The 22,515-nt window shown below is 40.3% G+C and overlaps 3 protein-coding genes and 1 long non-coding RNA gene across 4 annotated transcripts; 2 read left to right on the top strand and 2 right to left on the bottom strand.

Moving 5' to 3' along the window:
• Nucleotides 1-25: 25 nt before the first annotated feature.
• LOC116936408 (sodium-dependent phosphate transport protein 2B) lies at nucleotides 26-2,856 on the top strand. Its single transcript, XM_032943558.2, has 9 exons — nucleotides 26-346; nucleotides 438-704; nucleotides 776-916; nucleotides 992-1,123; nucleotides 1,183-1,374; nucleotides 1,435-1,571; nucleotides 1,635-1,740; nucleotides 1,805-1,936; nucleotides 2,000-2,856. The coding sequence occupies exons 2-9, from the start codon at nucleotides 560-562 to the stop codon at nucleotides 2,746-2,748; spliced, it is 1,734 nt and encodes a 577-aa protein (XP_032799449.1). The 5' UTR covers nucleotides 26-346; nucleotides 438-559; the 3' UTR covers nucleotides 2,749-2,856.
• On the bottom strand, nucleotides 1,798-7,794 carry LOC116936446. The gene is made up of 5 exons (XR_004401730.2): nucleotides 7,663-7,794; nucleotides 6,671-6,746; nucleotides 6,495-6,586; nucleotides 2,045-6,416; nucleotides 1,798-1,961 (listed from the first exon to the last, which is right to left on the bottom strand). It is a non-coding gene; the product is annotated as an uncharacterized LOC116936446 (long non-coding RNA).
• Nucleotides 6,751-7,982, top strand: LOC116936432 (thialysine N-epsilon-acetyltransferase). Its single transcript, XM_032943581.2, has 5 exons — nucleotides 6,751-6,977; nucleotides 7,085-7,196; nucleotides 7,275-7,326; nucleotides 7,400-7,608; nucleotides 7,676-7,982. Exons 1-5 carry the CDS (start codon nucleotides 6,889-6,891, stop codon nucleotides 7,871-7,873), a joined length of 660 nt encoding a protein of 219 aa, XP_032799472.2. The 5' UTR covers nucleotides 6,751-6,888; the 3' UTR covers nucleotides 7,874-7,982.
• LOC116936399 (peroxidasin) lies at nucleotides 7,978-20,872 on the bottom strand. The gene is given in 24 exon segments (XM_045177415.1): nucleotides 7,978-8,615; nucleotides 8,678-8,845; nucleotides 8,907-9,199; nucleotides 9,268-9,479; nucleotides 9,545-9,662; nucleotides 9,722-9,965; nucleotides 10,026-10,463; nucleotides 10,530-10,733; nucleotides 10,804-10,996; nucleotides 11,062-11,506; nucleotides 11,582-11,842; nucleotides 11,915-12,532; nucleotides 13,556-13,607; nucleotides 13,609-13,720; nucleotides 13,855-14,040; nucleotides 14,112-14,229; nucleotides 14,289-14,449; nucleotides 14,610-14,681; nucleotides 14,763-14,834; nucleotides 15,297-15,368; nucleotides 15,460-15,531; nucleotides 15,725-15,796; nucleotides 20,489-20,562; nucleotides 20,564-20,872. Coding segments are annotated over 24 exon segments (4,461 nt in total). The 5' UTR covers nucleotides 20,672-20,872; the 3' UTR covers nucleotides 7,978-8,519.
• Nucleotides 20,873-22,515: the final 1,643 nt, after the last annotated feature.

Here is a 22,515-nt window from a genome sequence, read left to right as displayed (position 1 = left end):
CCTCTTTTATTTTAAAAAGGGAAAGGATAGGGCTGCAAAAGGAAACATTTAAGTTTGGATGTTTTTCGAATCCCGTTGTGAGGCGACTGTCTTTCAGGGGTGTAGGTAAGCAATTACGGTGATTACCGGCCATTAAAAAAAATATATTCCAAAGTTGATGACAAAGGATTTATTTTAATTTTTACAAACATGGAGAAAAAATGTCGCAATCGTTTTAACCGTTTCAAACCAAACGTGCAAATGAAGAAAATCTGTGTGAATTTCGATAGCCTATGGAAAGAGAATAATAATCTACATCAAGATAAGTGTGGCACAGCAAAAGAATCCTTCAGAAGGCAGCACTTTGGTAAGTAACTGCAGATTTGAACTCGAAGAAATGGGGTCAGAAAGAGGGAGGATATTCTTGAAAACTGATATTGCTGACTAAACATTTCTAGTAAATATATCCAGATCATTCCACTTCACAATTGACTCGTTCAAGGTTCACTAGTTGTCCCAGCAAAATAGACGTGAAAACGCATCATTCGTTTATAATTAAACGGAAATTCGTGCCATATAAATGATGGAGAAAGGACTTTCGAAGCAAGGCAATCTTCTTTCGAACGCCTCATATGGAACTTTAATCAGCAAGCCAATGACGCAACTCTCTCCCGAGGATCCGTGGGCTATCGTTGATCTCGTGGACGATTCAAAAAAATGGGCAGGTAAACTTAAACGGCCATAACATTTGAAAAGTCATTCAATTGTTACGTACAGTATATATTTTCTTTAAAAGAAATGACCACTAAAGAAAAAGTCTTTCGTGTTTTCGACAATGGGCTCAGAATATTGTCGGCCATCAGTTTACTTTACTTTTTCATTTGTTCGCTGGACTTATTGGCTAGCGCCTTCCGCCTCATTTCCGGGAAAACTACCGGTGAATATTTCAATTTTTTGTTTTTTTTAATTAAATTAAATCACCATACAACGGATTTTACTCTTATCGAAAAAGGAACGATATTTCGACAGAACAAACTTATGCAAAATCCTGTTGTCGGATTAATGATTGGCATTTTAGCAACAGTTCTCGTTCAGAGTTCCTCCACATCCACTTCCATTGTGGTAAGCATGGTCGGCACCAATGGTAAGACAAATTATTACCTCACACATAAGTCCATAATTTTGAATCGCTTTATTACGTAGTTTTAACGGTGGGAATGGCGATTCCAATCATCATGGGGTCTAACATTGGGACATCTGTAACTAACACGATCGTCTCGTTCGCTCAAATCGGCAACAAGAACGAATTTCGACGTGCATTTGCAGGGGCTGTTGTTCACGATATTTTCAACTGGTTATCGGTTTTCGTTCTCTTCACTGTCGAAATCGTTTGCCGTAAGTAAAACTATTTAAACACTCAAAACGTCCACTTGATTGATTGATTACACCCAAAAGAACCAATTTTCGGTATTGGGTACCTGGAGTGGCTGAGTGGCATTGCGGTTGGCAAAATCAACAGCTCCTCTTCTACAGATGGAGAAATTAACATTTTAAAAGAAATAACCGATCCTATCGTGGGTCTTGTCATACAGGTAAAAATTTCAATGCCGAAAATTTTCTATTTTAAACATCATTCTAAAATTCATTACATTCAGATTGATCAGAATGTTATCAAAGGATGGGCCAATGACGATCCAAGTTACGAGAATGCTTCACTGATTCGGCAATGTGGAGGCAATATCACCGACCCTATCCCATGCGGTAAGTTCCTCCATCAACATTTAAAGTAATCTGTTTAAAAATAAAATATTTATCTAATTTATAGAGGGGATTTTTATTTTTGAAAATACAACATTGAAGGACTGGTCCATTGGATTGATTCTTTTATCTATTTCATTATTCGTTCTCTGTGGCAGCATGATTTGCCTGGTAAAAATCCTCAACTCAATGATGAAAGGTAAATCTCTTTTTTCTCGCTGGAACTGCAGGAAAATTAAACATAATTTTAAACATTGTACAGGACATATTGCCAACGTCATTAAGCACGTCGTCAATGCCAAAATACCTTATTTTCCTTGGCTAACGGGTTACATCGCTCTTCTCGTCGGAGCTGGGATGACATTCATCGTGCGTTCCAGTTCAGTTTTTACTTCAGCTCTCAATCCGCTCATCGGCATCGGTTTCATTTCCATCGAACGAGTTTATCCATTGACTTTAGGATCGAATGTAGGCACGACCACAACGGCCCTTCTTGCAGCTTTCGCAGCTTCACCAGACGCTCTGCACGATACGTTGCAAATTGCGCTTGTTCATTTATTGTTCAACGTGTCGGGAATTTTACTTTTCTATCCCATTCCGTTCATGCGTTTTCCTATTCCGATGGCCAAGTTCTTGGGCGACGTGACTGCCAAGTATCGATGGTTCGCAATCGTTTCTCTTGTCGGCATGTTTTTCGTTTTACCCGCCACAGTTTTAGGTCTTTCTATTGCTGGAACTGTCACACTACAATGCGTCGGTATTCCTTTCCTATTAATAGTTGTAGCAGCTGTCGTTATCAACATTTTACAGAAGAAAAGTCCATCTTTGTTGCCGCCAGTGTTGCGAAACTGGATGTGGTTGCCTGAATTTTGTCGATCGTTGGAGCCGTACGACCGTCAGCTCTCCAAATTATCATGCTGCAATAGATTTAGCCAGGATGAACAAGAAAAAACAGTTAATGTTACAACGGAAATCTCCTCAACTCCTCTTTCAAACGAATCAATTCCTTAAATGAAAACCATGACGGAGACTGATGGTACAATCATGACGTAATGCCTCCATACTTCAATGCCTTGTTTTCTTCTTTTTATGGACATAATACAACAAATGCGTTTTTAATTCAAGAAATTCTATCGCAACATACACAATAATGACACTGTTGGAGTCAAGATAGCGATTTCACACTTACCTTTTAGCGATTACAGCGATGGAGACGTCTAGTCGTTTGAACAGTAGCGAAGCGAAAGGAGTCGAACTACCAAGGAAGAATTGGTGATGCATTTCTTAAAATTAAAGAAAGAATAATCCATCGGTAGCCTTGGCAAAGAATGCACAATTTCTCTGTTAAATGTTAAGAGCATTTAAAAATTCTTTCACTGTTTTTCAGATAGGACCTTATCTTGTGTGTAGTCTAAATTAAGTTCAACGACTAGATGGCGATTGTAAGATCAGTCCACAATGAGCAATCGTTATGAATTGTTTTTACATTAGCAAGGAAACAATTCCCTCTGGAAATTGTTAAGCCTAAAGAATATGAGAATGAATGGAAATTAAGCTGAAAATAATTGACAGTTGAACGAAGGCTTGACGTCGGCTCTAACAGCTCAATTGTAAAAAATCTCAAGGTAGTTTGAAGAACCAAAGCAAAAATGAGGTACACTAGTGATAGAGCTAACGGGACAATACAAATTCAAGGAATGGTGATTCGAATTTATGTAATTATAGTTACCAGCTCCTGTCTGAACATAGTTGGCGGATGGACTTTTTTAGCATTGAACGTAAGACTAGCGTATGAGCCCAAGGGATTGAAAATATCGAATGTACAAGTGAGAGACGTTTGGACTAAAAAAAACGAAAGGGTTTCGAGTTGCAAACGACTTGGATGGCACCACATTCTATCACAGTTTGGCCCTCACTAAACAAGCGCACGCAATGTCATCCCTCCGTTTGCCGATCAGCTGCGTCGAGTGAAATAACAAATGGCTGCATGAAAATGTCGTAAGTCTTACCCATTGGCAAACACATAAGTTTTCATTCAAATTAGTTTTATAAAATCCCCACTTCTATGCCAATCCACTTTTCTAACAGTCAAACAGGGAAAGAAAACGTTATCAATCAAGTGTCACTGGTTGACCTGCTAAATTTAGAGTTTAGTAAGAACCCATTGGTTTAATTAAAATTTGGCAATCAATAGCGAACAAACGACATTCCAAATTGTGTTGCTGTGCAGTGAAGACAAAATGTGCGAGGGTTTAAAATGGACTACGTTTTTTCAGCTGACTGACATCTACAAATTAGATAGCCTAATACTAGATAAGTAGACAAAGGAAATGCTAAAATAATCACAGAAGGTTCTTGTTAGTACTGTGCTAACTCAAACAAAATGCTGGGAGGAGGATTCCCTCTATGCTGACAGTATGCAGACAAACATTTCGAGTTCATCCACAGTTGAGTGTCGAGCTTACGAATTGAACGTTTTTCATTTTTTGGACGTAGCAATTTCGTATGTGCAAGAGAAGTGCTTCGTATGGAAGTTGCAATATTTAAAAAGCTTTTAAAAAAAAAGGCCAACGTTTGTTAATGAAATGATTAAATTCGATGGTGAAAGCAATTGTGAAAGGAGACAGTGTTTTAATGCGTCCTACGGCACTTTAAGGACCGTCACGTCAATGACACCGCCAGACGAAGATCCTTGGGCGATAGTGGATTTAGTGGACAATTCGGAGAAATGGGCAGGTACGTCATTTTAGATTTTGCCCATTCATTTTACGAAGAAGAATAACGTCCCTTTTTTGAATAGACATGAGCACAAAAGCCAAAGGAACTCGAATTCTAAGCAATACGACCAAAATACTTTCTGCTGCTGGTTTCTTATATTTCCTGATTTGTTCGCTGGATTTGTTGGCTAGCGCATTCCGGCTGACATCCGGAAGAACTGCTGGTGAGTTTATTCATTTCAACTGTTTTCAATCAGTGTCTTGACCGATTTCCTTTCAAAGGTACAATTTTTCAGCAGAGTCGATTGATCCAAAATCCTGTCGTCGGATTGATGATTGGCATTTTAGTTACGGTTCTTGTCCAGAGTTCTTCCACATCGTCTTCCATTATAGTAAGCATGGTCGGAGCTAACGGTACGACAGAAGATGTTCTGTTCTAGATGGAAATTGTTGCTAGAACATTTGTTTCTTTATCCAGTTTTGACAGTTGCTATAGCGATTCCAATCATTATGGGAGCTAATGTGGGCACTTGCGTTCCCAATACGATCGTTTCGTTTGCCGAAATCGGGAACAAAAACGAATTCCGGCGGGCATTCGCTGGAGCCATGGTTCACGATATTTTCAAATGGATAACGATGCTGGTTCTATTCGCCGTCGAAATCTTTTGCCGTAAGTTCTTTCTTCGAATTCACCACGATGGAATTTCTTCTACTTCATGGCTGGTTGTTAAGATCCTCTATTTGGTGTCGGATATTTGGAGTGGCTAAGTGGCATCGCAGTACGACATGTCAATAGTTCGTCCACCTGGAAATATGAAATTTCACTCTTGAAGGAAATGACGGATCCTTTTGTTGATCTTATTATACAGGTGATTCTTCGAAAATAAAATCAATTTTAAACGATTAAGTATTGTTTCTATTGATGATTGATTCATTACAGCTGGATCCAGAAGTTCTTAAAGGCTGGGCAAATGATGACGTCCAGTATGAAAATTCTTCACTCATACGACGGTGTGATGGCAATATCAGCGAACCTATCCCATGTGGCAAGTGTTTGTTGCACAGTTTTTTGCAGTGCGAATATCGTTGAATAACAGCAACTATTCACTTTCAGATGGAGTTTTCATTTTTGAAAATACAGGAATGGAAGACTGGGCCATCGGTTTGTTAATCTTGTTTATTTCGCTCGTCGCTCTCTGTGGCACTCTGATTTGTCTTGTGAAAATTCTTCACTCAATGATGAAAGGTAAATGTTCAAATTTGCATTCCTAAATCAGGACAGTTTCGGTAACAATTGAAATGTAAAGGACACTTTGCCAACGTCATCAGGCACGTGATCAATGGCAATATCCCTTACGTTCCTTGGCTAACGGGCTATATAGCGCTTTTTGTCGGAGCCGGAATGACTTTCCTGCTTCGTTCCAGCCTGGTTTTCACCTCGGCACTCGATCCTCTCATCGGCATGGGTTTCGTTTCAATAGAACGAGTTTATCCACTGACTTTGGGATCCAGCATTGGCTCGACTGCAACTGCTCTTCTTGCAGCGCTAACAGCTTCACCGGACGCTCTGCACGACACAATGCAAATAGCATTTGTCCATCTGTTCTTCAACGTGACGGGGATTTTACTTTTCTATCCCATTCCGTTCATGCGTTTACCCATTCCGATGGCCAAGTTCTTGGGCGACGTGACTGCCAAATATCGATGGTTTGCCATGTTTGCTCTTATAATCATGTTTCTCATTTTACCAGCCACTGTTTTGGGTCTCTCCATTGCTGGAACTGTCACACTACAGTGCGTCGGTATTCCGTTCTTATTCATTTTGATTTCTGTTGTAATCATCAACATTTTCCAAAGGTATTGCCCATCCATGTTGCCACCTGTTATGCGAAACTGGTTGTGGCTACCGCATTTTTGTCGATCGCTGGAGCCGTACGACCGTCATTTCACAAAATTCCCATGCTGTAATAGGGTTGAGGAGCCCGAAAAGGATACAAGTAGCGTTGTTGTTGTTGTGAATCATTCTGAGACTGTAATTACCTCGTCTTTGTATCAGTCAACTATAGAAGAAGACCAAATCACTGTTGAAAAGGAGTGAAACAAATTTGTGCTGCCGCCATGATTGTAATGACCTAAGAAATGTGTATACAGGCCTTGTTTGTTTTACTTTTACCGCAAACTATTTGGTCTCAAAATTTCAAAGCAGTGAGGGTTACTATTGGCTGCTGTAGCGATTCGTTGCTTGGATGTGTTTAAACCACGCGCCACTACGTCACCAGTCGTCTGCTTCGCCTTTGATTGTAAACAAAAGAAATTACGGTCAAATTTTGAAAATTGTTCGATAGCTTTTGTCAGGATCTCTCCCTCTTCTTTCTTATTTTGTTTTTACGGATTGTGTGATAAAATTAGAAAGTCTATTTTCTTCTTAATCATAATGGCTTTTCTGAAACGATTAGTCCAGCAATCAAGTTTAAGAATAACTTGGCCCACAATGTCGGTGTTTCGAGTGCAGCAATCTTTACGGTATGATATTACTTTGTGTTTTTCGTAATGTATTTTTCCAAACAATACAATCGTTCATTTTGAAAAAATTTAAAAGTATCATTCTTTAAAGTATTCACATGTTGCAGATACAAGAGTAGTGGGTGTTCAAAACATGGAGAGCTTTCTTTGGAATTGGATGGCTACACAATACGTAAAGCTGTTAAGCAAGATTGTCAAGCAATTCATAGACTCATCCAAGTAAGACAGTACACAAACGAACACTACCCTTCTTTATTTTACATGGAATAATCAAGCAACTACTGCGCAATATTTAAGGAACTGGCGAATTGTTTAGAGATGCCCGACGCTCCCCAGATTGATGCTGAAGGCATGCCTGCTTTCCTGTTGTGTTGCATGAGCTTTGTAAAATCTTAATTTTCTCTATTTACTGGATTTTACAGCTCTAGAAATAGACGGGTTTGGGGGTCGTAGCTTTTATGAAGGCTTCGTGGCAGAATCCCACAAGTTCAATCAAGTTGTGGGTTATGCTGTATATTATTTCACATATTCTACCTGGCAAGGTAAATCACTCTACATGGAAGACATGTACATCAGACCTGAAGACCGAAAAAATCGAATCGCTGTATCGTTTTTCCATCTTGTTTCTCGAGTAAGACAACAAAAAACAATGCTTATTTGAATAATTGTAAAAAATTAATCCTACCTGTGCTTTAAAGGCAGCCTTAATTGAGAACTGCACGAGGCTAAATTTCTGTGTCCTGGAAAGCAATCAGCCGGCTGCCAAACTGTTCCAATCGTTGGGTGCTGTGGACTTAACGCTTAAAGAAGGTTGGCACTACTATCGCATTCCACGTCTTGGCATCGAAGAACTTGCCAAACCCACCATTATTAGCACATTTAATTCTCAAATTTAAAATAATAATAATTGTAACACCTCAAAATCAAAAGCGTTTTGCGAAGCCAGAAAGATCGTTATTTTGTATTTTTGTATTATAAACAATTAAAATTGCAGAGAAAATGAAATGAGCCAAATGTTTATTGATCAAAACCAGACGCCAGTCACTGCCAAATAAAGTGAACACCTTGTCATTACCAGCTATCGGAATAATAATAAACAATGGGTTGAGCGTCCAATCTGCTATACGCTACTGGAGTGGCAACTGGCAAGAAGCGATGAAATAACCAGGAAGGGCCGGTCCGACTTGCATTTGACAAGAAACATGATGTGGAATATCAAAAAAACAAACAGCCCTTCCTATTTATATAAGTATTAAACGGCAAAACAAAGATTTAGAAGAGTTGGCATGAAAGGTTAGTTGAAAAACTAAAAGACTTTTGGCTATGAAAACGATGAATTCCCTTTCATCGTTACATCAAACTGTGAAATTTCTTTTCGATTTGCGACTGTTTTTTTTTAAGTAGAAAATCACTGGAACGTCGCACACATTTTTCTCTCGCTTAGTATACAAAATAAAACAAACAAAACAAAACGTGTTTCACGTTAAAAATGCGAGTCACACCAGAGAGCCTTCCGGACATAAAAAAAAAAGACGATCATCATCACTCGACGTCGCATAACGGACAACATTCACCTTCCACTTGACGGGGATTCTCGCAAACGGGGCATTGCAGTGTCGTGCATCGAATAAATCCTCCCTGTTGAGTAAAAGTAAGTCAAACAAATATTGCCACGTAAAAACACCTAAAAATAATCAAACCAGGCAGTTGCATTCGGTGCAGGTGTCCTTATCCCACGATTCTCCATTTTTCCACGACACGCCATCGCTGTCCAAACAATTCGTTTGTGAATGTTTCGTTTCATGTTTCTTCTTGATCGGTTTCTCGAGGCAAATGCTCTCCACGTATTTCAACTTTCGGGCCATTTTCTATATAGCATTAAACATTTTAAAAAAATTCATTAGTTTAAATCCGTTTTTTAAAAATTACTTTAAGAGTCCGCTGCATTTTAGCCATCATGGCTTCTAATCCTTCGATTCGTTCGTCCTGTTGCTCTGACTGTTGAGCCTGTTGACGGAACACTTGAGGATCAACTCGTTTGCGAGAAGAAACGGGCTCTTCATCGCCGGGGATCGAATTGTTGTAAAAACTATCCGATGTTGAAGACGTAATAGATAAAACAGACGCTTCTCCGTAAGCAGGTTTATCTTCCGGATACGAGTGATCGAGAGATCGTCTTGTCCGGCGCGTAATGGAATTGAATTGGCCAGCATTGCTGCATTCTGTCATTTTTTATTGCAAAAAAAAAGGTTAAGGCTTTTTGTACTGAAATGACGTTAGTATTACGAACCATGGCAACACTCGGCCCAGAATCTCAAATCAACTTTAGGTATTTCGTTGCAGGTGACGAAAGATGGCGATTGAAGGTTTGGCATTTTGAAAACATTTTTCGTGACTTCGAGGATGTCGTCACTGCTATCGCAAATGACTCTAGCCAACGTCGATTGCTTGATCTGAGTCAGCTGTTCCGGCTTAAAAACACCCGGATTTTCATACCAGAATCTAAGAGCAACAACCTTTAATTACTTAAATCGATTAATAATTTTATCTTCCAGAAGAAAACCAACCTGTCACCATCTCTCAAACGTCGGAATTGTTCGACCAGCAGACACCGGAAGGTCGGTCCCACCTTAGCGCCCTGAACTGGATCCTCAGCCATACCACCCACCCAAATATCAATGTTACCTTGAACAAATTCACGTTAAATAAAGCCATTGATCGATGAACGATCCAACGTTATTTACTGGGATGGCCGTAGAGTTGTTGCAATTTATCCCTCAACGCTTGACTATGAATTTCCGATTGAAGATCGTCAAACGTTTCGGCCTCTGGCAGTTTACAATAGCGACGCCAGTCATTGTAGCCGGGCAAGGCGTGGTCACGACCTCGCTGGATATTTAAGGCGGCCAAATCTTGAGATATGAGATGAGCAGGACGGAACAGCGACTCCGTTAAATTGGCATTGAGTAATTGATCAGATAAACGAACCTAACAATCAATCAACGTTAAACCACCAATGATTCTAAAGTATTTAATGCTCTCGTTTACTTTGGCGGGTCCGGCAAAAAGCCCTCGAAGGATAGGATCGACTCCACCTTGTTCCACCAGCCTCCAGGGGGCGAAAAAGGCGTCCTGAAGTAGCAAATGACCTTGCGGAATAGGCAAGAAACTGGCGTTGAGTCGCTGGAGAACGGGCTGGATGAGACCGTGTCCCATCCGGAGAGCGGCCGTAGCAAAAACGTTGGAAATGGTAGCGTCCGTTTGCGGATTGTATTCTTTGTAATGACCCATTGAAATCATCCCTTCGTGACCGATGATGAGCGGTAACCAATGCTCGTACGTGATGTGTTGCATAATGGCACCGATGATTTTGCGGGATTCGTGGTAGAGCATATCGCCATCCCAATGCGGATTGATTACCCGCAGTTCATCCGCAACGCGGTTGTGCTCTCTAAACCAGAGCGTGTGCATGGCTAACAATCCAGTCTTTTTAATAAAGAAAAAATATTAATTAAATGTTTGAATTAAATATTTTTTTTTAAATTGGGTTACCTGTTCATTTGCACGAACGTCTCCAGCCAGAAAACATCCGATTTCACTTTCTTCTCTGTCTCGTTTACAATCAACCGGAGTATTGGGTGTGGCGAAGGGTAACAATGGACCCCCTGTTTCTGTCAATAAACCTCGTCTTAAATGGCCATTGTTTCCGTGCACTTCCCTCAATTCACGAGCCTCTCTGTCAGTCGAGCCGTAGACCTTGACGCAATAAAAAATAAATAAATAAATAAGAGAAAGTTCCACTCAACATCGAATGGAAATTGTATACCTGAGATGCATCGATGTAAGATGTCAGTTGATTGATCTGTTCTCGGGGTAACATGGTGTTCAAAAGGACCGACGTTGCGCCCGAGCCGCAAACGGCGCTGTTGCGCACGAATTCCATGCACCGATGATGGCGGATCCTCGGATCATTTGGCGGCACTTCGATCGGGAAACACGGCGCTGAATAATCACAAGACCTGCGGGGGGGAATTAAACGATGAAAGCCAAGCCTTTTGAATGATGGGGGAAATCAATAACTCACGTCCGGCAATCGACAAACTCGCCGAAACTCTCGGAAGCCATTCCGGGCACAGCCAAATCGAGATCGTGATCCAGGAATTGTCCCCATTGCATCAACATGTGCGTGTAAATTTCATCCGATGTTGTTTGCGTGGTGGTAACGACCCGCGTGGAAATTAGCCGGGCGCTAGGTTTCGTAAAGCCTTTGTAATTGGTGCTGCGGCTCCAGCCGACGGGCAAATTGAATCCGTTCTCGTAAATCGGTTTGAGCAGACGCCGGAAACCGGTGAGAGAAGAGCCCCAAAGCGGCTGCTGGAAGTTGTTGCACGTCCCGTCGAATGTCCGATATTTCGAATGGAAACACATGTCATTGCAATCCGGTTTTCTTCTGTGCGTCAAACAGCCGGACGCGTTAGCGATGAGGTCCAGCTGCTGGGGACTCAGTGCGTCTTCGTAAGAGAATTCACCTAATTGAATTTTTAAAAAAAGGGTTGGGTTTAATTTTGTTTAAGGAAAGAGTTTGAGAATTAAATGATTTTTACGTGTGACGTTGAATTGATGGCCGCTTTCAATGTGGCGGCGGACAACGGCCAATGCGCGTTCGTAGACTTCGGGCGGCCGGGCTAATTCACGAGCTGTGGCCGTCGGGAATCGATTGAGACGGATGAGTTCGTTGTGAGTCAGCCGAGATGAACGATCGCGATTAAACAAAGCGGCAATTGTTTCATTGACGGCCCGATCGACAGCTCGGCGAGCTTCTTCCACGGCCGACAGGACCAAACGATTACTCACCGAGCGGCGTTCTAATCAACAATTTCATTCAAATCTGTTGATGGAATTCAGTTTGAATTGATTAGAAAAAAAACAAAATGTACCTCTGACTCTCATTCGTGCGCGCGCAACCACCACACCCATCTCATTCAAGGCCGTGCATTCGTAAGTGCCTTCATCGCTGAGTTGCACTTGCCGGAAGACGAGACTTCCGTTGCCCATCGGAGTGACGTGAGCCGATTGGCGCATATTTTGGCCGTCTTTACGCCAAACGATGGTTGGTGCTGGATCACCATCGGCAGAGCAAAGCAACTCGGCCGAATTGCCCGTCAGCACTTCGATGGATTCGGGCGTGCGGATGAAGAACGGCGCTCGGCGATTGGTCGATTGGCTGGACGACGATTGTGGTACAACGGCGGCCGGCCTGGGCGGACTAGTAGTGGGTCTGACGGACGGAATGACAGTCAGAAGAGCTTCAGCTTCTAATGTGGCCACCTGATTGGATACTGTGCATCGATAACGTCCCTGATCGCTTAACTGGACACGCTCGATGCGGATGCGAACGAGTCCGATGGCCGTGCGAGCGTCTGGCATTAAAGGTGCGCCATCTTTTGTCCAAACGAGTCCTGGCGATGGATAGCCATCCGCCGAGCAGCCCATCTCGACAGTGGCCTCTTCGAAGGTCGTTTGATCACGTGGCCAGTCACTAAACACGGGGCCACCTTGAGAAAATCAAACAATCGATTAGATGAACCTAATCCGGATGTTATCTTTTTGTTTGTCTTTGACAGTGTGTGGGAAGATGATTGTTGGGACTCTTTCTTTGCGTTATGCAAAGTATTGTGTTTGAACAGCGTCGTTTTTCAAAGTGGCCGTCTCTCTGAATTTGCTGTTTAACTTTCACTTTCTACGGAATTTTGTTGTACGTTGATCTTATTAATGAAAGTTTATTTAGTATTTAATTTTCGTCACGTCATCAGTGATTTCATTTTGATCAAGTCTGGATGTTGATGGATCACTGGATCGCATGAAACATTTTTATTCTTCTACCGTAGAGAATCCATTTCAATAAATTAAATGAATTACCACAACAAAGAAAATGGAATTTAACTTTTTTTTTTTAAATCTACACGCCTCCCCATTTTGTATTAATCATTTAAAATGGTGCACAGGGCAACCTGACGGCCTTCACTGCACGGAAACTCAAGAAAAAAAAAAAAAAGTGAGAGTGAAAAAGAAAAAAAAAAAAAGGATGACCCCCACGAGCGTTTCTTTCTTAACAACAATGGATTATTCCGTGCTGGAAGAGGTTCGTTGACTCCATAAGTGATGATGAATATCTCGTTTGTATGCGAGCTCAACAACACTTTTGAATCACTACATCTTTATGCATGTAAAACATGCTAATGGAATGCCGTATAATAAACATACGCGATGAACACACACAGTTGCCATTTTTGGGTTTTTGAAAACTTAAAATAAAAAAAAACAAACGAGTTCTACTTATGTGTCACACGACTTACTGAGAACTCTCAGCTGGGCAGGTGCTGAAATCTTTCCTAAGGAATTGCCGGCAGTGCAGCGATATGTTCCAGCGTCTCGTTGCCGTACCTGTCGGATGACCAATCCTCCATTGGCTAATAATTCTGTTGATTGAAGTAGAGGGTTGGAAAACGAGTTTAAAAACAAACGCACAACGCCAATTTAAAAACAAACAAAAAACACATCAGTTGGTAGGGACATACCTGTTCTTTGGCGATCAACCGGTCCGTCATTGAACGTCCAGGTGATGGCCGGTTCTCGGTAAACCAGTGACTTCGCAATCAAGTCGTGCAGACGAGCCGTCTTGAACGTCAACATCCTCAGGTGTCACGACAAATTTCGGTTTTCACTGTGCGTACGTGTGGAAAAAGAGTTACAATTTTTAAGTAGTAGATTGATTTAAAAAATCAATTAGCTGAAACCATTTTTCGAGAGTGGCCGGTTTGACGGGTCTCTCTCTCTATGATTCAGATATGCAAAACAAGCATCACCTTTGGTGGAGTTGTGGTTGCTGTGGCTGTTGGCCAAAATCGGTTTCATGTGAACGGAACGTGATTTCACTTCGCCAGCTGGGCTTTTTGCCATGCATTCGTACGAGCCCATATCGCTGTCCGATGCGTTTTCGATCATCAGCGTTCCATCTTGCAACACCTGATACTTGGGGTCGTCATCGGGGCTGATTTCGTTACTATAAAAAACCAAAAATACGGGGATTAAAAAAAAATCATTGAAATTAGAAATTCAGTTAAGGATAAATACTTGTTGTAGAGCCAAACGATATCGGGTTCGGGATCGCCTTCTGCTTTACAGGTGAAATAAACCGTCCCACCAAAGGTGATTTCAACGTCGGTGGGCTCTTCGGTTAGGACGGGCTTTTCTGCATACACGATCGTAATAAAACTAAACGCCCTTCATAATTTTATTTTTGTTTATTACTGCAATTGAATTCTTCGATGAGGGAAGTCACGGAACGGCCGTTGAGCTGATCGGGTGATTGGCAGATGGCGGCCGCTTGAGTTGTTCCCTGTTTCTCGTTGAGCATTTTGGCCAGCCACAAAATTTGACAGTCGCAAATGAGCGCGTTGCTATCCAATCGCCTTTGTTTTGTTTGAAAATAAAACATGAATGCATTAATGGAATACGAGCTATTTTCTTTTTTCTTCTTTTAAATAGATGTGAATAAATGATAAAGAGGGAAATGAGGAGAAACGGATTTACGATCGAGATATAATAACAATAAAGAAATTAGATTTTTACAGCCTCTTGAGCGACTCCATGTTGTGGAAAGCACCGCTGGGTATGCGCTGCAGTTTGTTGTTATGCAGAAATCTAAATAAAAACGAAGAATATTTTTTAATGATGGAGACGCACAGTGATGAAATCCATCGTTTAAAAAAGGATTGGACTCACAGTCGTTCGAGAGACGGAACATTAGAGAAGGTCTCCGGGTCAAGGTGGTCAATTTGGTTGAAGTGGAGATACCTGCGGTGAGTCACATTAATCGTTTTTAAGAATCTAGACACAACTTAAAATTGAAACAAACAAAAGACGGGGGGAAGGGGACGGCATTCATTTTTCAAACGGGAAAGTTTTATCCCAAATCAAATGCATCGACATCAACGACAGTCTATAGGCGATGATTTGATTATTCGGTTCCCTAAAACAAAACGCTGATGCCTTTTCAAAATCATTTTGAAGGAAACAATGGACAGAGTTCCCATTCTTTCTCGATAATCTTAAAACCATAAAATCTTTTGTTTTTCTGTTGCTTTAATAGGCCGGCTAGGATGATGCCCAACGTCACTGTCCCTCCTGCGGAAAGTGTAACAATGTGACTGGAACATTTCCGCTTGTTCACGCTTCTTTTAGCACCGACACGCTCTCGACCCGATGAGCATACAAACGAGGAAGGCGAAAAACCCAATGTGATATGAGAAAACTTACAGCTGTTCGAGCTTTGGCAAATCGTGAAACGTATGCTTGTCGATATCCTTGATTCGATTCTTGTAGAGGTACCTGTTTCAACGGACGCACACACAAAAATAATAACAATTAAAAATGTTTTGTAAATCAAAGACAATAAAAATAAATAAAAGGTGTATCGTACAGGTATCTGAGCTCTTTGAGGCCGTTGAAAACGCCTTTTTGAAGTTGATTGATGTGATTGTTGTTCAACAGCCTGGAGTGATGCGAGCGCGACGTACCGTTTTCGAGGTTTAAACATGAAATAACAAACCAACGAGATTATCACTGAAATTGTGTGTACACACACCAGACGGCTGAATAAATGTGCCGAAGATAAATGATTGATTTCAATCAACATTCTTATAATCACGACGAGTAGAAAACGAAAATAAAAGACAATAACTTACAGCGTGTTTAGTTGCTTCATGTCACGGAACGTGTTGGGTCCGATGTCCCTGATTCGGTTGAAACGTAAATCCCTGCCACACACACACACACAACAGATAGATCGTTATACACACGACAGTAAACCTAAAACACGATAACATCACATTGATTGTTTTGTTTTTTAAATGTTTTCGAGTCCCAATCCAGGTTCTATATCACTCCCCATACTAAGTTTAATGAAAGAGAAAGTGGAATATCCAAAGACGACATAGTAACCATAGAAACGTGTTTTCAAAGTCAGCCACACCCTGGGCATTTGTACGGGATAGATCACTGCTCAATGCAAATGAGGAATTTCACTTGAAACAAAAAAGAAATGTGGAAACCAGACATCTTCACCCTAAAGTGGAGAGATGGCCAACAACCCAAAGTCTGCAAGCTGTCCACACCCAAAAGGGGGAGGAGGACTTGCCACACAGACAAATCGAGCCCCCATTTGAATTAGCATATATCGTTTGGGTTAGATGCAACCATATAGCCTACCCCGAATTACCATAATCCCGTATACATGTTTAGTTGGCGTGAGAATGATACGACACACGCTGAGACGAGACTCTCACCAGGTGGTTGTTGATATTAAAACCAAAAATGTGTTGAATCAAAAGAAATCTAAGCCAATCTTACAGAATAATCACGCAGAAATAAAAAGAGAAATCAGCTGTTTTCTTTTTATAGGCTATCACGGCGACAGGTTGAGTCATCTTAACACTGATACACTTTCATAGATTTTCAGTTGATAATTTTGTTTTGTTTTGAATGGTCCAGTTTTTTTTTCTCCCCCCATTGTCACGCACGTATGGCATCTCACCTTTACTTAAAACTGTCCGTGACTTTTCTTTCTTTTCATTTCTACCGGGCTCCCCCCTCCCCTTAAAAAAAGACTTTTTCAGCGTGTCCTGTTTGAAGAGTCGTGAAATTCAAACACGGCTTTATCATTTCGGTTGAAACAAAAAAGAAAAATGCCTTTGAAATTTAAAATATGTCAGACGCGTCTCGACAGAATTCGAATATTTTTCGGAGCAAATCATCAAAACTGGTCAGAAACCAAATTTTTGTTTTTCACGCAATCAACAAAAGAAAACAACAACACTTGAGTTAACGCGCGTGTGTGTGTGTGTGAGAGACTGATGGCTATATAAGGAGCTTTCCTCAGCGCAAAGAATTTCTTTTTATTTTTGATTGTTTCCATAACCGACTCTCCTCTTTCTAGCACGTCTATACCAGAGCTTTCATGTCTCTGCTGTGGCGGCAGTTCCCCCCGCCGTCTCCGGATGATTCACAACGTGTCTATTCTTTCTTTCTTTTTTAGAAATAATAAATAGAAATACACGTATGCGTGTATATTTCTAGTTATGATGATGTCTTTTGAAACGATCTTGACAAAGACGAACGCGTGAATAATGCGTGAAACGAATACTATTTCCTTCTTTTTCATTCGAAATCAACCGAGCAAAGTAACGATCTTCTGCCATGACCTGATGCGAAAAAGAAAAATAAGGGAGGGACGCATCCGCGCGGATTTGTCAAGAAAATGTTCAGTTTCCCCTCTTGTTCTTATGTCATCAACTCGTATGGTGTTATAAGGTCGTATATTATTCGCCCCCCCCTCCTAACATTAAATTTCTATTGAATGACACCCGAAAAGGAGAAGAAAAAGTTTGAGAGTCCGACATTGTAATGCAATTTTAAAGAGCTCCACTCATTTTTTATTTCTTTCCCCTCCGTTTCAATACCCCCCTCCGTGTCCTAATGTATTTTTTTTTTTCTCTTTCAAAGTGTTAACGAGCTTGTTCTACCCAATCAACTATCCCGACACGTATACGTAGTACAGGACTGGTAGGGAAAAAGGAAAACAACTATCGTTGCGAGTGCTTTTTCTCAGACGTTTTGGGGTCTAGCCGCAAACAAAAATGAAATATTTGTTGTTGTTTCTTTTCGAACGTGTTTTCCTTGTATATCGATACACGAGAGAGAAAATACGGGGTGTAGAGGCGAAAGAAATAAACAACAAACAATAAAATGGCGCTGTTGGGCGGGTCCGGGAGAAATCAAACAACCCTGGAAAAAGAAAAAGGGGTGGGTACACAAACAAAAAATTCAAACTCATCGTGAAAAGCAATTTTTTTTTTTTAATCCTCCCGAACTCTTTTGTTGACAACTTCTTTTTTTTTAAATATCAGTTAAAAAATATAAAAAAAGTATTTGATGGTAAGGAAATATTTCAAATATGGACGCTACTTTCATGTGACGTCATGTGAAAATGTCAGGAATAATGTCCCAACGTATAGCCAACAAATGTGGTGTCTATAGTTTTGTACAGTCTGGAACGCACCGCTATATAAGGACCCCACGTTTGCTGGACATAAGGTACCCCCTGAAGGATCGGAGATTGTCATTGGTTCCGTGTTTTCGGGTTACTTGGCATTTTACATGGCACAGTCACACAGCACACGAGGAATTACAAATCAAAAAGACACGAGACAAGGTGAAAGCACAGTTTACGAAGCGTTTCATTTTGAAAATCGTGTTGGTGTACGCTAGAAATCTAAACAGCTATTCAACAAATAAGAAAGCCGCTTTCATATAATTTAAAGAATAAAAAAGGGCGTCCTCCACCGTCGTATGTGTACACAATCGCCAGTTAAATGGGGAAAACATCTTCACGGGCATATTTCATTTCTTTATAAAAGATGGGCAATGTCTCTTATCGAAATGAACCCGCCCTTAAAATCTTCTGGTGTAGTTCAAAACAGAAACAAAAATTCGATTGAATTCACGTTCAGGTGACGATGTTTTTTTGTTTTTTTTTTACCAGGCCTCAATTTTGCGTTTAATCATTTAAAAAAATATATGAATAAATCATCAGTACTGACAAGGGTCTATAAAAGAAATAAAAAAGAAAACATCAGTTGATGATAATGGCATTTCTCTGTTATGGTTGGGTGACCAGCTGAGCTGTTGCCTTCTACGAATCTGTTTGCTTTCAACCGTTTTCTTTTCTCCCCGTCTCTTTCTGATATGTTACCTTATTTGTCAGCAATTGTACAAATACATAGATGGATGCTGTATATCTGAATAGGGAGGAGAACTCATCATCCATCTGAATTTGAACGCACACAAAAGATGCATCCGCGCCAGGGAGTTCGTGCATCCGTGCGTGCACACCATATACTGTAGGCCTATTTTCTTCTCGCTACGGGCAAAAACATAAATAGAGACGTAAAATAGATCCCGATCGTGAGTCATCAAAAAGGTGAATCTATGTCTTTTTTTTTTTTTTTTTTTTTCTAGGGGGTAATAGAGTCAAAAATGTACAGATGACACAAACAATAAGCATCAGATTGTTATCCGGAGAACAGACTGAAGAAAGGCCAATGAGGACTAGCAAAGAGATTATTATTATTTTTTTAAATCTTCGGGTTTGTTTTTGTTGGTTTTACCTTTTTGAAGGAGGGGGATCTTTTTTTTTTCTCATTTAATAACATCAGTTTTTCCACTGGAGAGGGCGGCTGATGGTTTCAAGTTACCACACAAGTTATTCCAGCCGCCCTTTTTTTTTTCTCTCCCCCTTTTGTTATTTATCCTTTTTGACAGCAAATGTCTAGCTGAATTCTTTTCGTCACGTCACACACTTCTTTTTTTTTAAAGAAAATTTGTTGCTTTTTCCATTCATCTATTTTTTTTTCAAAACTGTTTGGTACAAGAAAAGGAAACATTTGCTCGCGATGATGTAAATGTAGTTGCCTATGACGGGAAGCTGCACGGTTATTCCGGGGCCATCAAGCGAAAAAGAAAAATGCTTATTCAAATATCCATCATCGACCTCGTTTCTTTGAACATTTCAATAGTATTACATCAACATTTGTATGTTGATGTAATGCTGTACGAAAATGGGCGCACAAATGGAGAGCCGAGTCATAGAGAGAAACATCACGACTTTAGCAAACGAGTGGAAATAGAAAAGAGAAATAAATTTAGATGCAAAGACTCAACTATTATGCAAGTTATATAGAAATGCAGTCGTGGTCATTTGAATCGTAAAAGAATTTCTTTTTTTTCGATTTGATGGACTGTAAACTCCGCTTTCGAGCGTAGAGCGGTAAGTATAAAAACACGAAAATTTCAATTGACCAAAAGAATGTGCAACCTAACGACCCACTCACTTTGAGCTTCTTTATTTTCCTTTTCGATCGTTAAGTAGATTTTTTTTTTTAAAGAATGTTTTTTATTTTGTTTTGTTTTGTTTTTCCCCTCAAGTTTCCCAGTTGTTCGATACCATTAGATACCGGAGAGCTTTTTAACTAGGGCTGAAGTTATCCACCAAAAACATTCAGAAGACAACATGTTCTTTCTCTCTTTCTCTTTAAAAAAACAAAATAGGTTATGACTTTTCCTTGTAGAAAAGAACGCTGATTGGTCAAGGTACGTTCAAAAGGGCAAACTTTTCCACATCGGTAGCCGAATGGTCTGCTGTGTGTGTACAGACACACCGAAGAGAACGTGTTACGAATGAACAATTCGTTTTTCTTTTCTTTTTTTTTTTTTCAAAGAGGAAGAGAAAATGTTCACCGTCTCGTTTAAACTTGTCTTTTTTTTTTATGATTGACCTGCTAACCGATATTTGCCGCTAGAGTGCACAATATACCATCCCAACGCAACCAAAACAAATTATACGGCTGGACTAATTTTTTGGTTTTAAATGTTATTGTCATGAAACAACTTACAGGATTGTGGTGTTGGCCGGCACTGCCGGCACTTGGTCCAATTGGAGGAACATGCACCGAACGGTTGAACGGAAAACAGAGACACCTGGCCGGGCATCGGGTTTCCGCGTTAACCAAGTCCACCATCATCACAAACGCGATTAACGCCACCATCAAGTGGTTCGACATTGTCAACAATCCCATTTTTCTTTTGAATTTTAAAGACGAGTAGAAACAAATAAATACACCGCACACTAAACGGCAGAGATGGTCATCACAATTTGTAATGGCGGAACTCGATCGGGACCCAACGAACGTTTGTGTTGAGCCGCGTTAAATGACGGACGGGACTCTGCCAACAACGTCCCAACAGCCCGGCGGTCGGAGGCAGACTGACCTTTTACACACTTCGCCTCTAATGTTTGCCTTCTTCCATTTTCTTCGATGGCGCTGCCGGTCGTAAGGTGAGGCAACTCTTGAAATCGAATTGCTGAACCCTCTCGATGGCCTAAAGCGACAAGGAAGAAGTGCCGTACGTGTGTTTTTCTCTCTCTCTCAAGTAGTTTCTTAAATTTTTTTTATTCTTCCTCTCTCTCTCTCCCCTCTTGTTTGTTATAATACTCCAGGCTGGAAGAGGAGGTGTCGAGTAACTGTCACGGGAGAATTTGCGAATAATAACAAGGCCAGAAAACTGGACAATTTTCAATATGTGTGGAACTTATGCGGACCATGTTCCATCATTTACCAACAAAAAATTGGCCATATAAATGATGTCAAAATATTTTCAAGTTGGTTTCACTTTTGGCAAAAAAAAAAAAAAAGATTTGCTTATCTATTGGAATTTTTCTTCACTCACAGCGAGACACGCAGATTTCACGATTGTTGAATCGACTGGATTCCTTGTAGACATTCATCGATGGCTGTCACCTCCTCATGATGGATCGTTTTCTTTGATGGGCGCAGACTTTGTGTGTCCACCTCTCAAATAGCCGAGTAAATTCTCTAACCGAAATTTTTGAAAAATATTTTCCTTTTTTTCTATTGACGCCCGTTCGAAAATTTATGCAGCGTTCTATCTCAGTTATCGTTCCGGTCGTTCCTTCAATTCCGCCTTGCTATAACCGATTCTTTTCGCAATTTTATCTTTTTCCTCACATTTTTCTATCGAGATGGAAACAAAAAAGCGACAAAGAAAAATTCCTTCAACCATCTTGTAATCGGTTCCATCACGAGTCCACCAAACGAAGGTCGATCAAAAAAAAAAAATAAATAAGAGATTGCCAATAACTAAGTCGTTTGAATTCTTCACGCTCCAAACTCTTTAAAAGAAAACATTTTTTTTCTGACCAGCTGGTTTTTCCTTTTAAATCATAAAAAATAAAAGAAGTGTAATTTATTATGTATTCTCCTTAAAAAAAAATAAATTATTTTTTGATACAAATCTTATGGCTTACATGATTTTATATCATTGGTTTATCATAAAGGGTGTGCGACACCCTGTCTCTCTAAAGAAAGACTATTAAAGGCATCGATCCGAAGAAATGTACAACTCGGATACACCTATATAGTGTAAAGGGGTAGTTAATATACTATATGGGTTTTATTATAATAGTTTAGTATGTGCATAAATCTCGTCACGAAATGCCTCTTTTATTTCGAAACGGATGGAGGGCTATTTTCAACCATTATCTATCCTGAAATTCACCTTGCATGGGTTTCATCGTGTTCTGGACAGTTTTTTCAATCTTTCAATCAGTTCTTAGAATCTCGTTCTCCATCTTTTTTCTTTTGAATTTTATTACTTAATCGAAAGATTATGTTAATTCGCTCAGGGGCGTATTTACGTAGCGCACACATCGATTCTGTAGTATGAAACCCCTTTTTTTTTCCTTTCCTCCTATATATGTAATAGTTCAACCACACGAAAGGTAAAAACTTACCATGCCTCAATGTCGAGCCACGCAGAAAACCACAATTTTTGTTCTGAACAAAAATTGAGAAAAACATCCGGAAATACACATATCCTCCCCCCTTTTTTTCTCTCTCTC

The sequence above is a fragment of the Daphnia magna genome, linkage group LG1 (genome assembly GCF_020631705.1).
Source record: "Daphnia magna isolate NIES linkage group LG1, ASM2063170v1.1, whole genome shotgun sequence".
Lineage (NCBI taxonomy): Eukaryota > Metazoa > Arthropoda > Branchiopoda > Diplostraca > Daphniidae > Daphnia > Daphnia magna.
The sequence above is the reverse complement of the archived record's forward strand: the minus strand, read 5'-3'. Positions and strand labels throughout refer to the sequence as shown.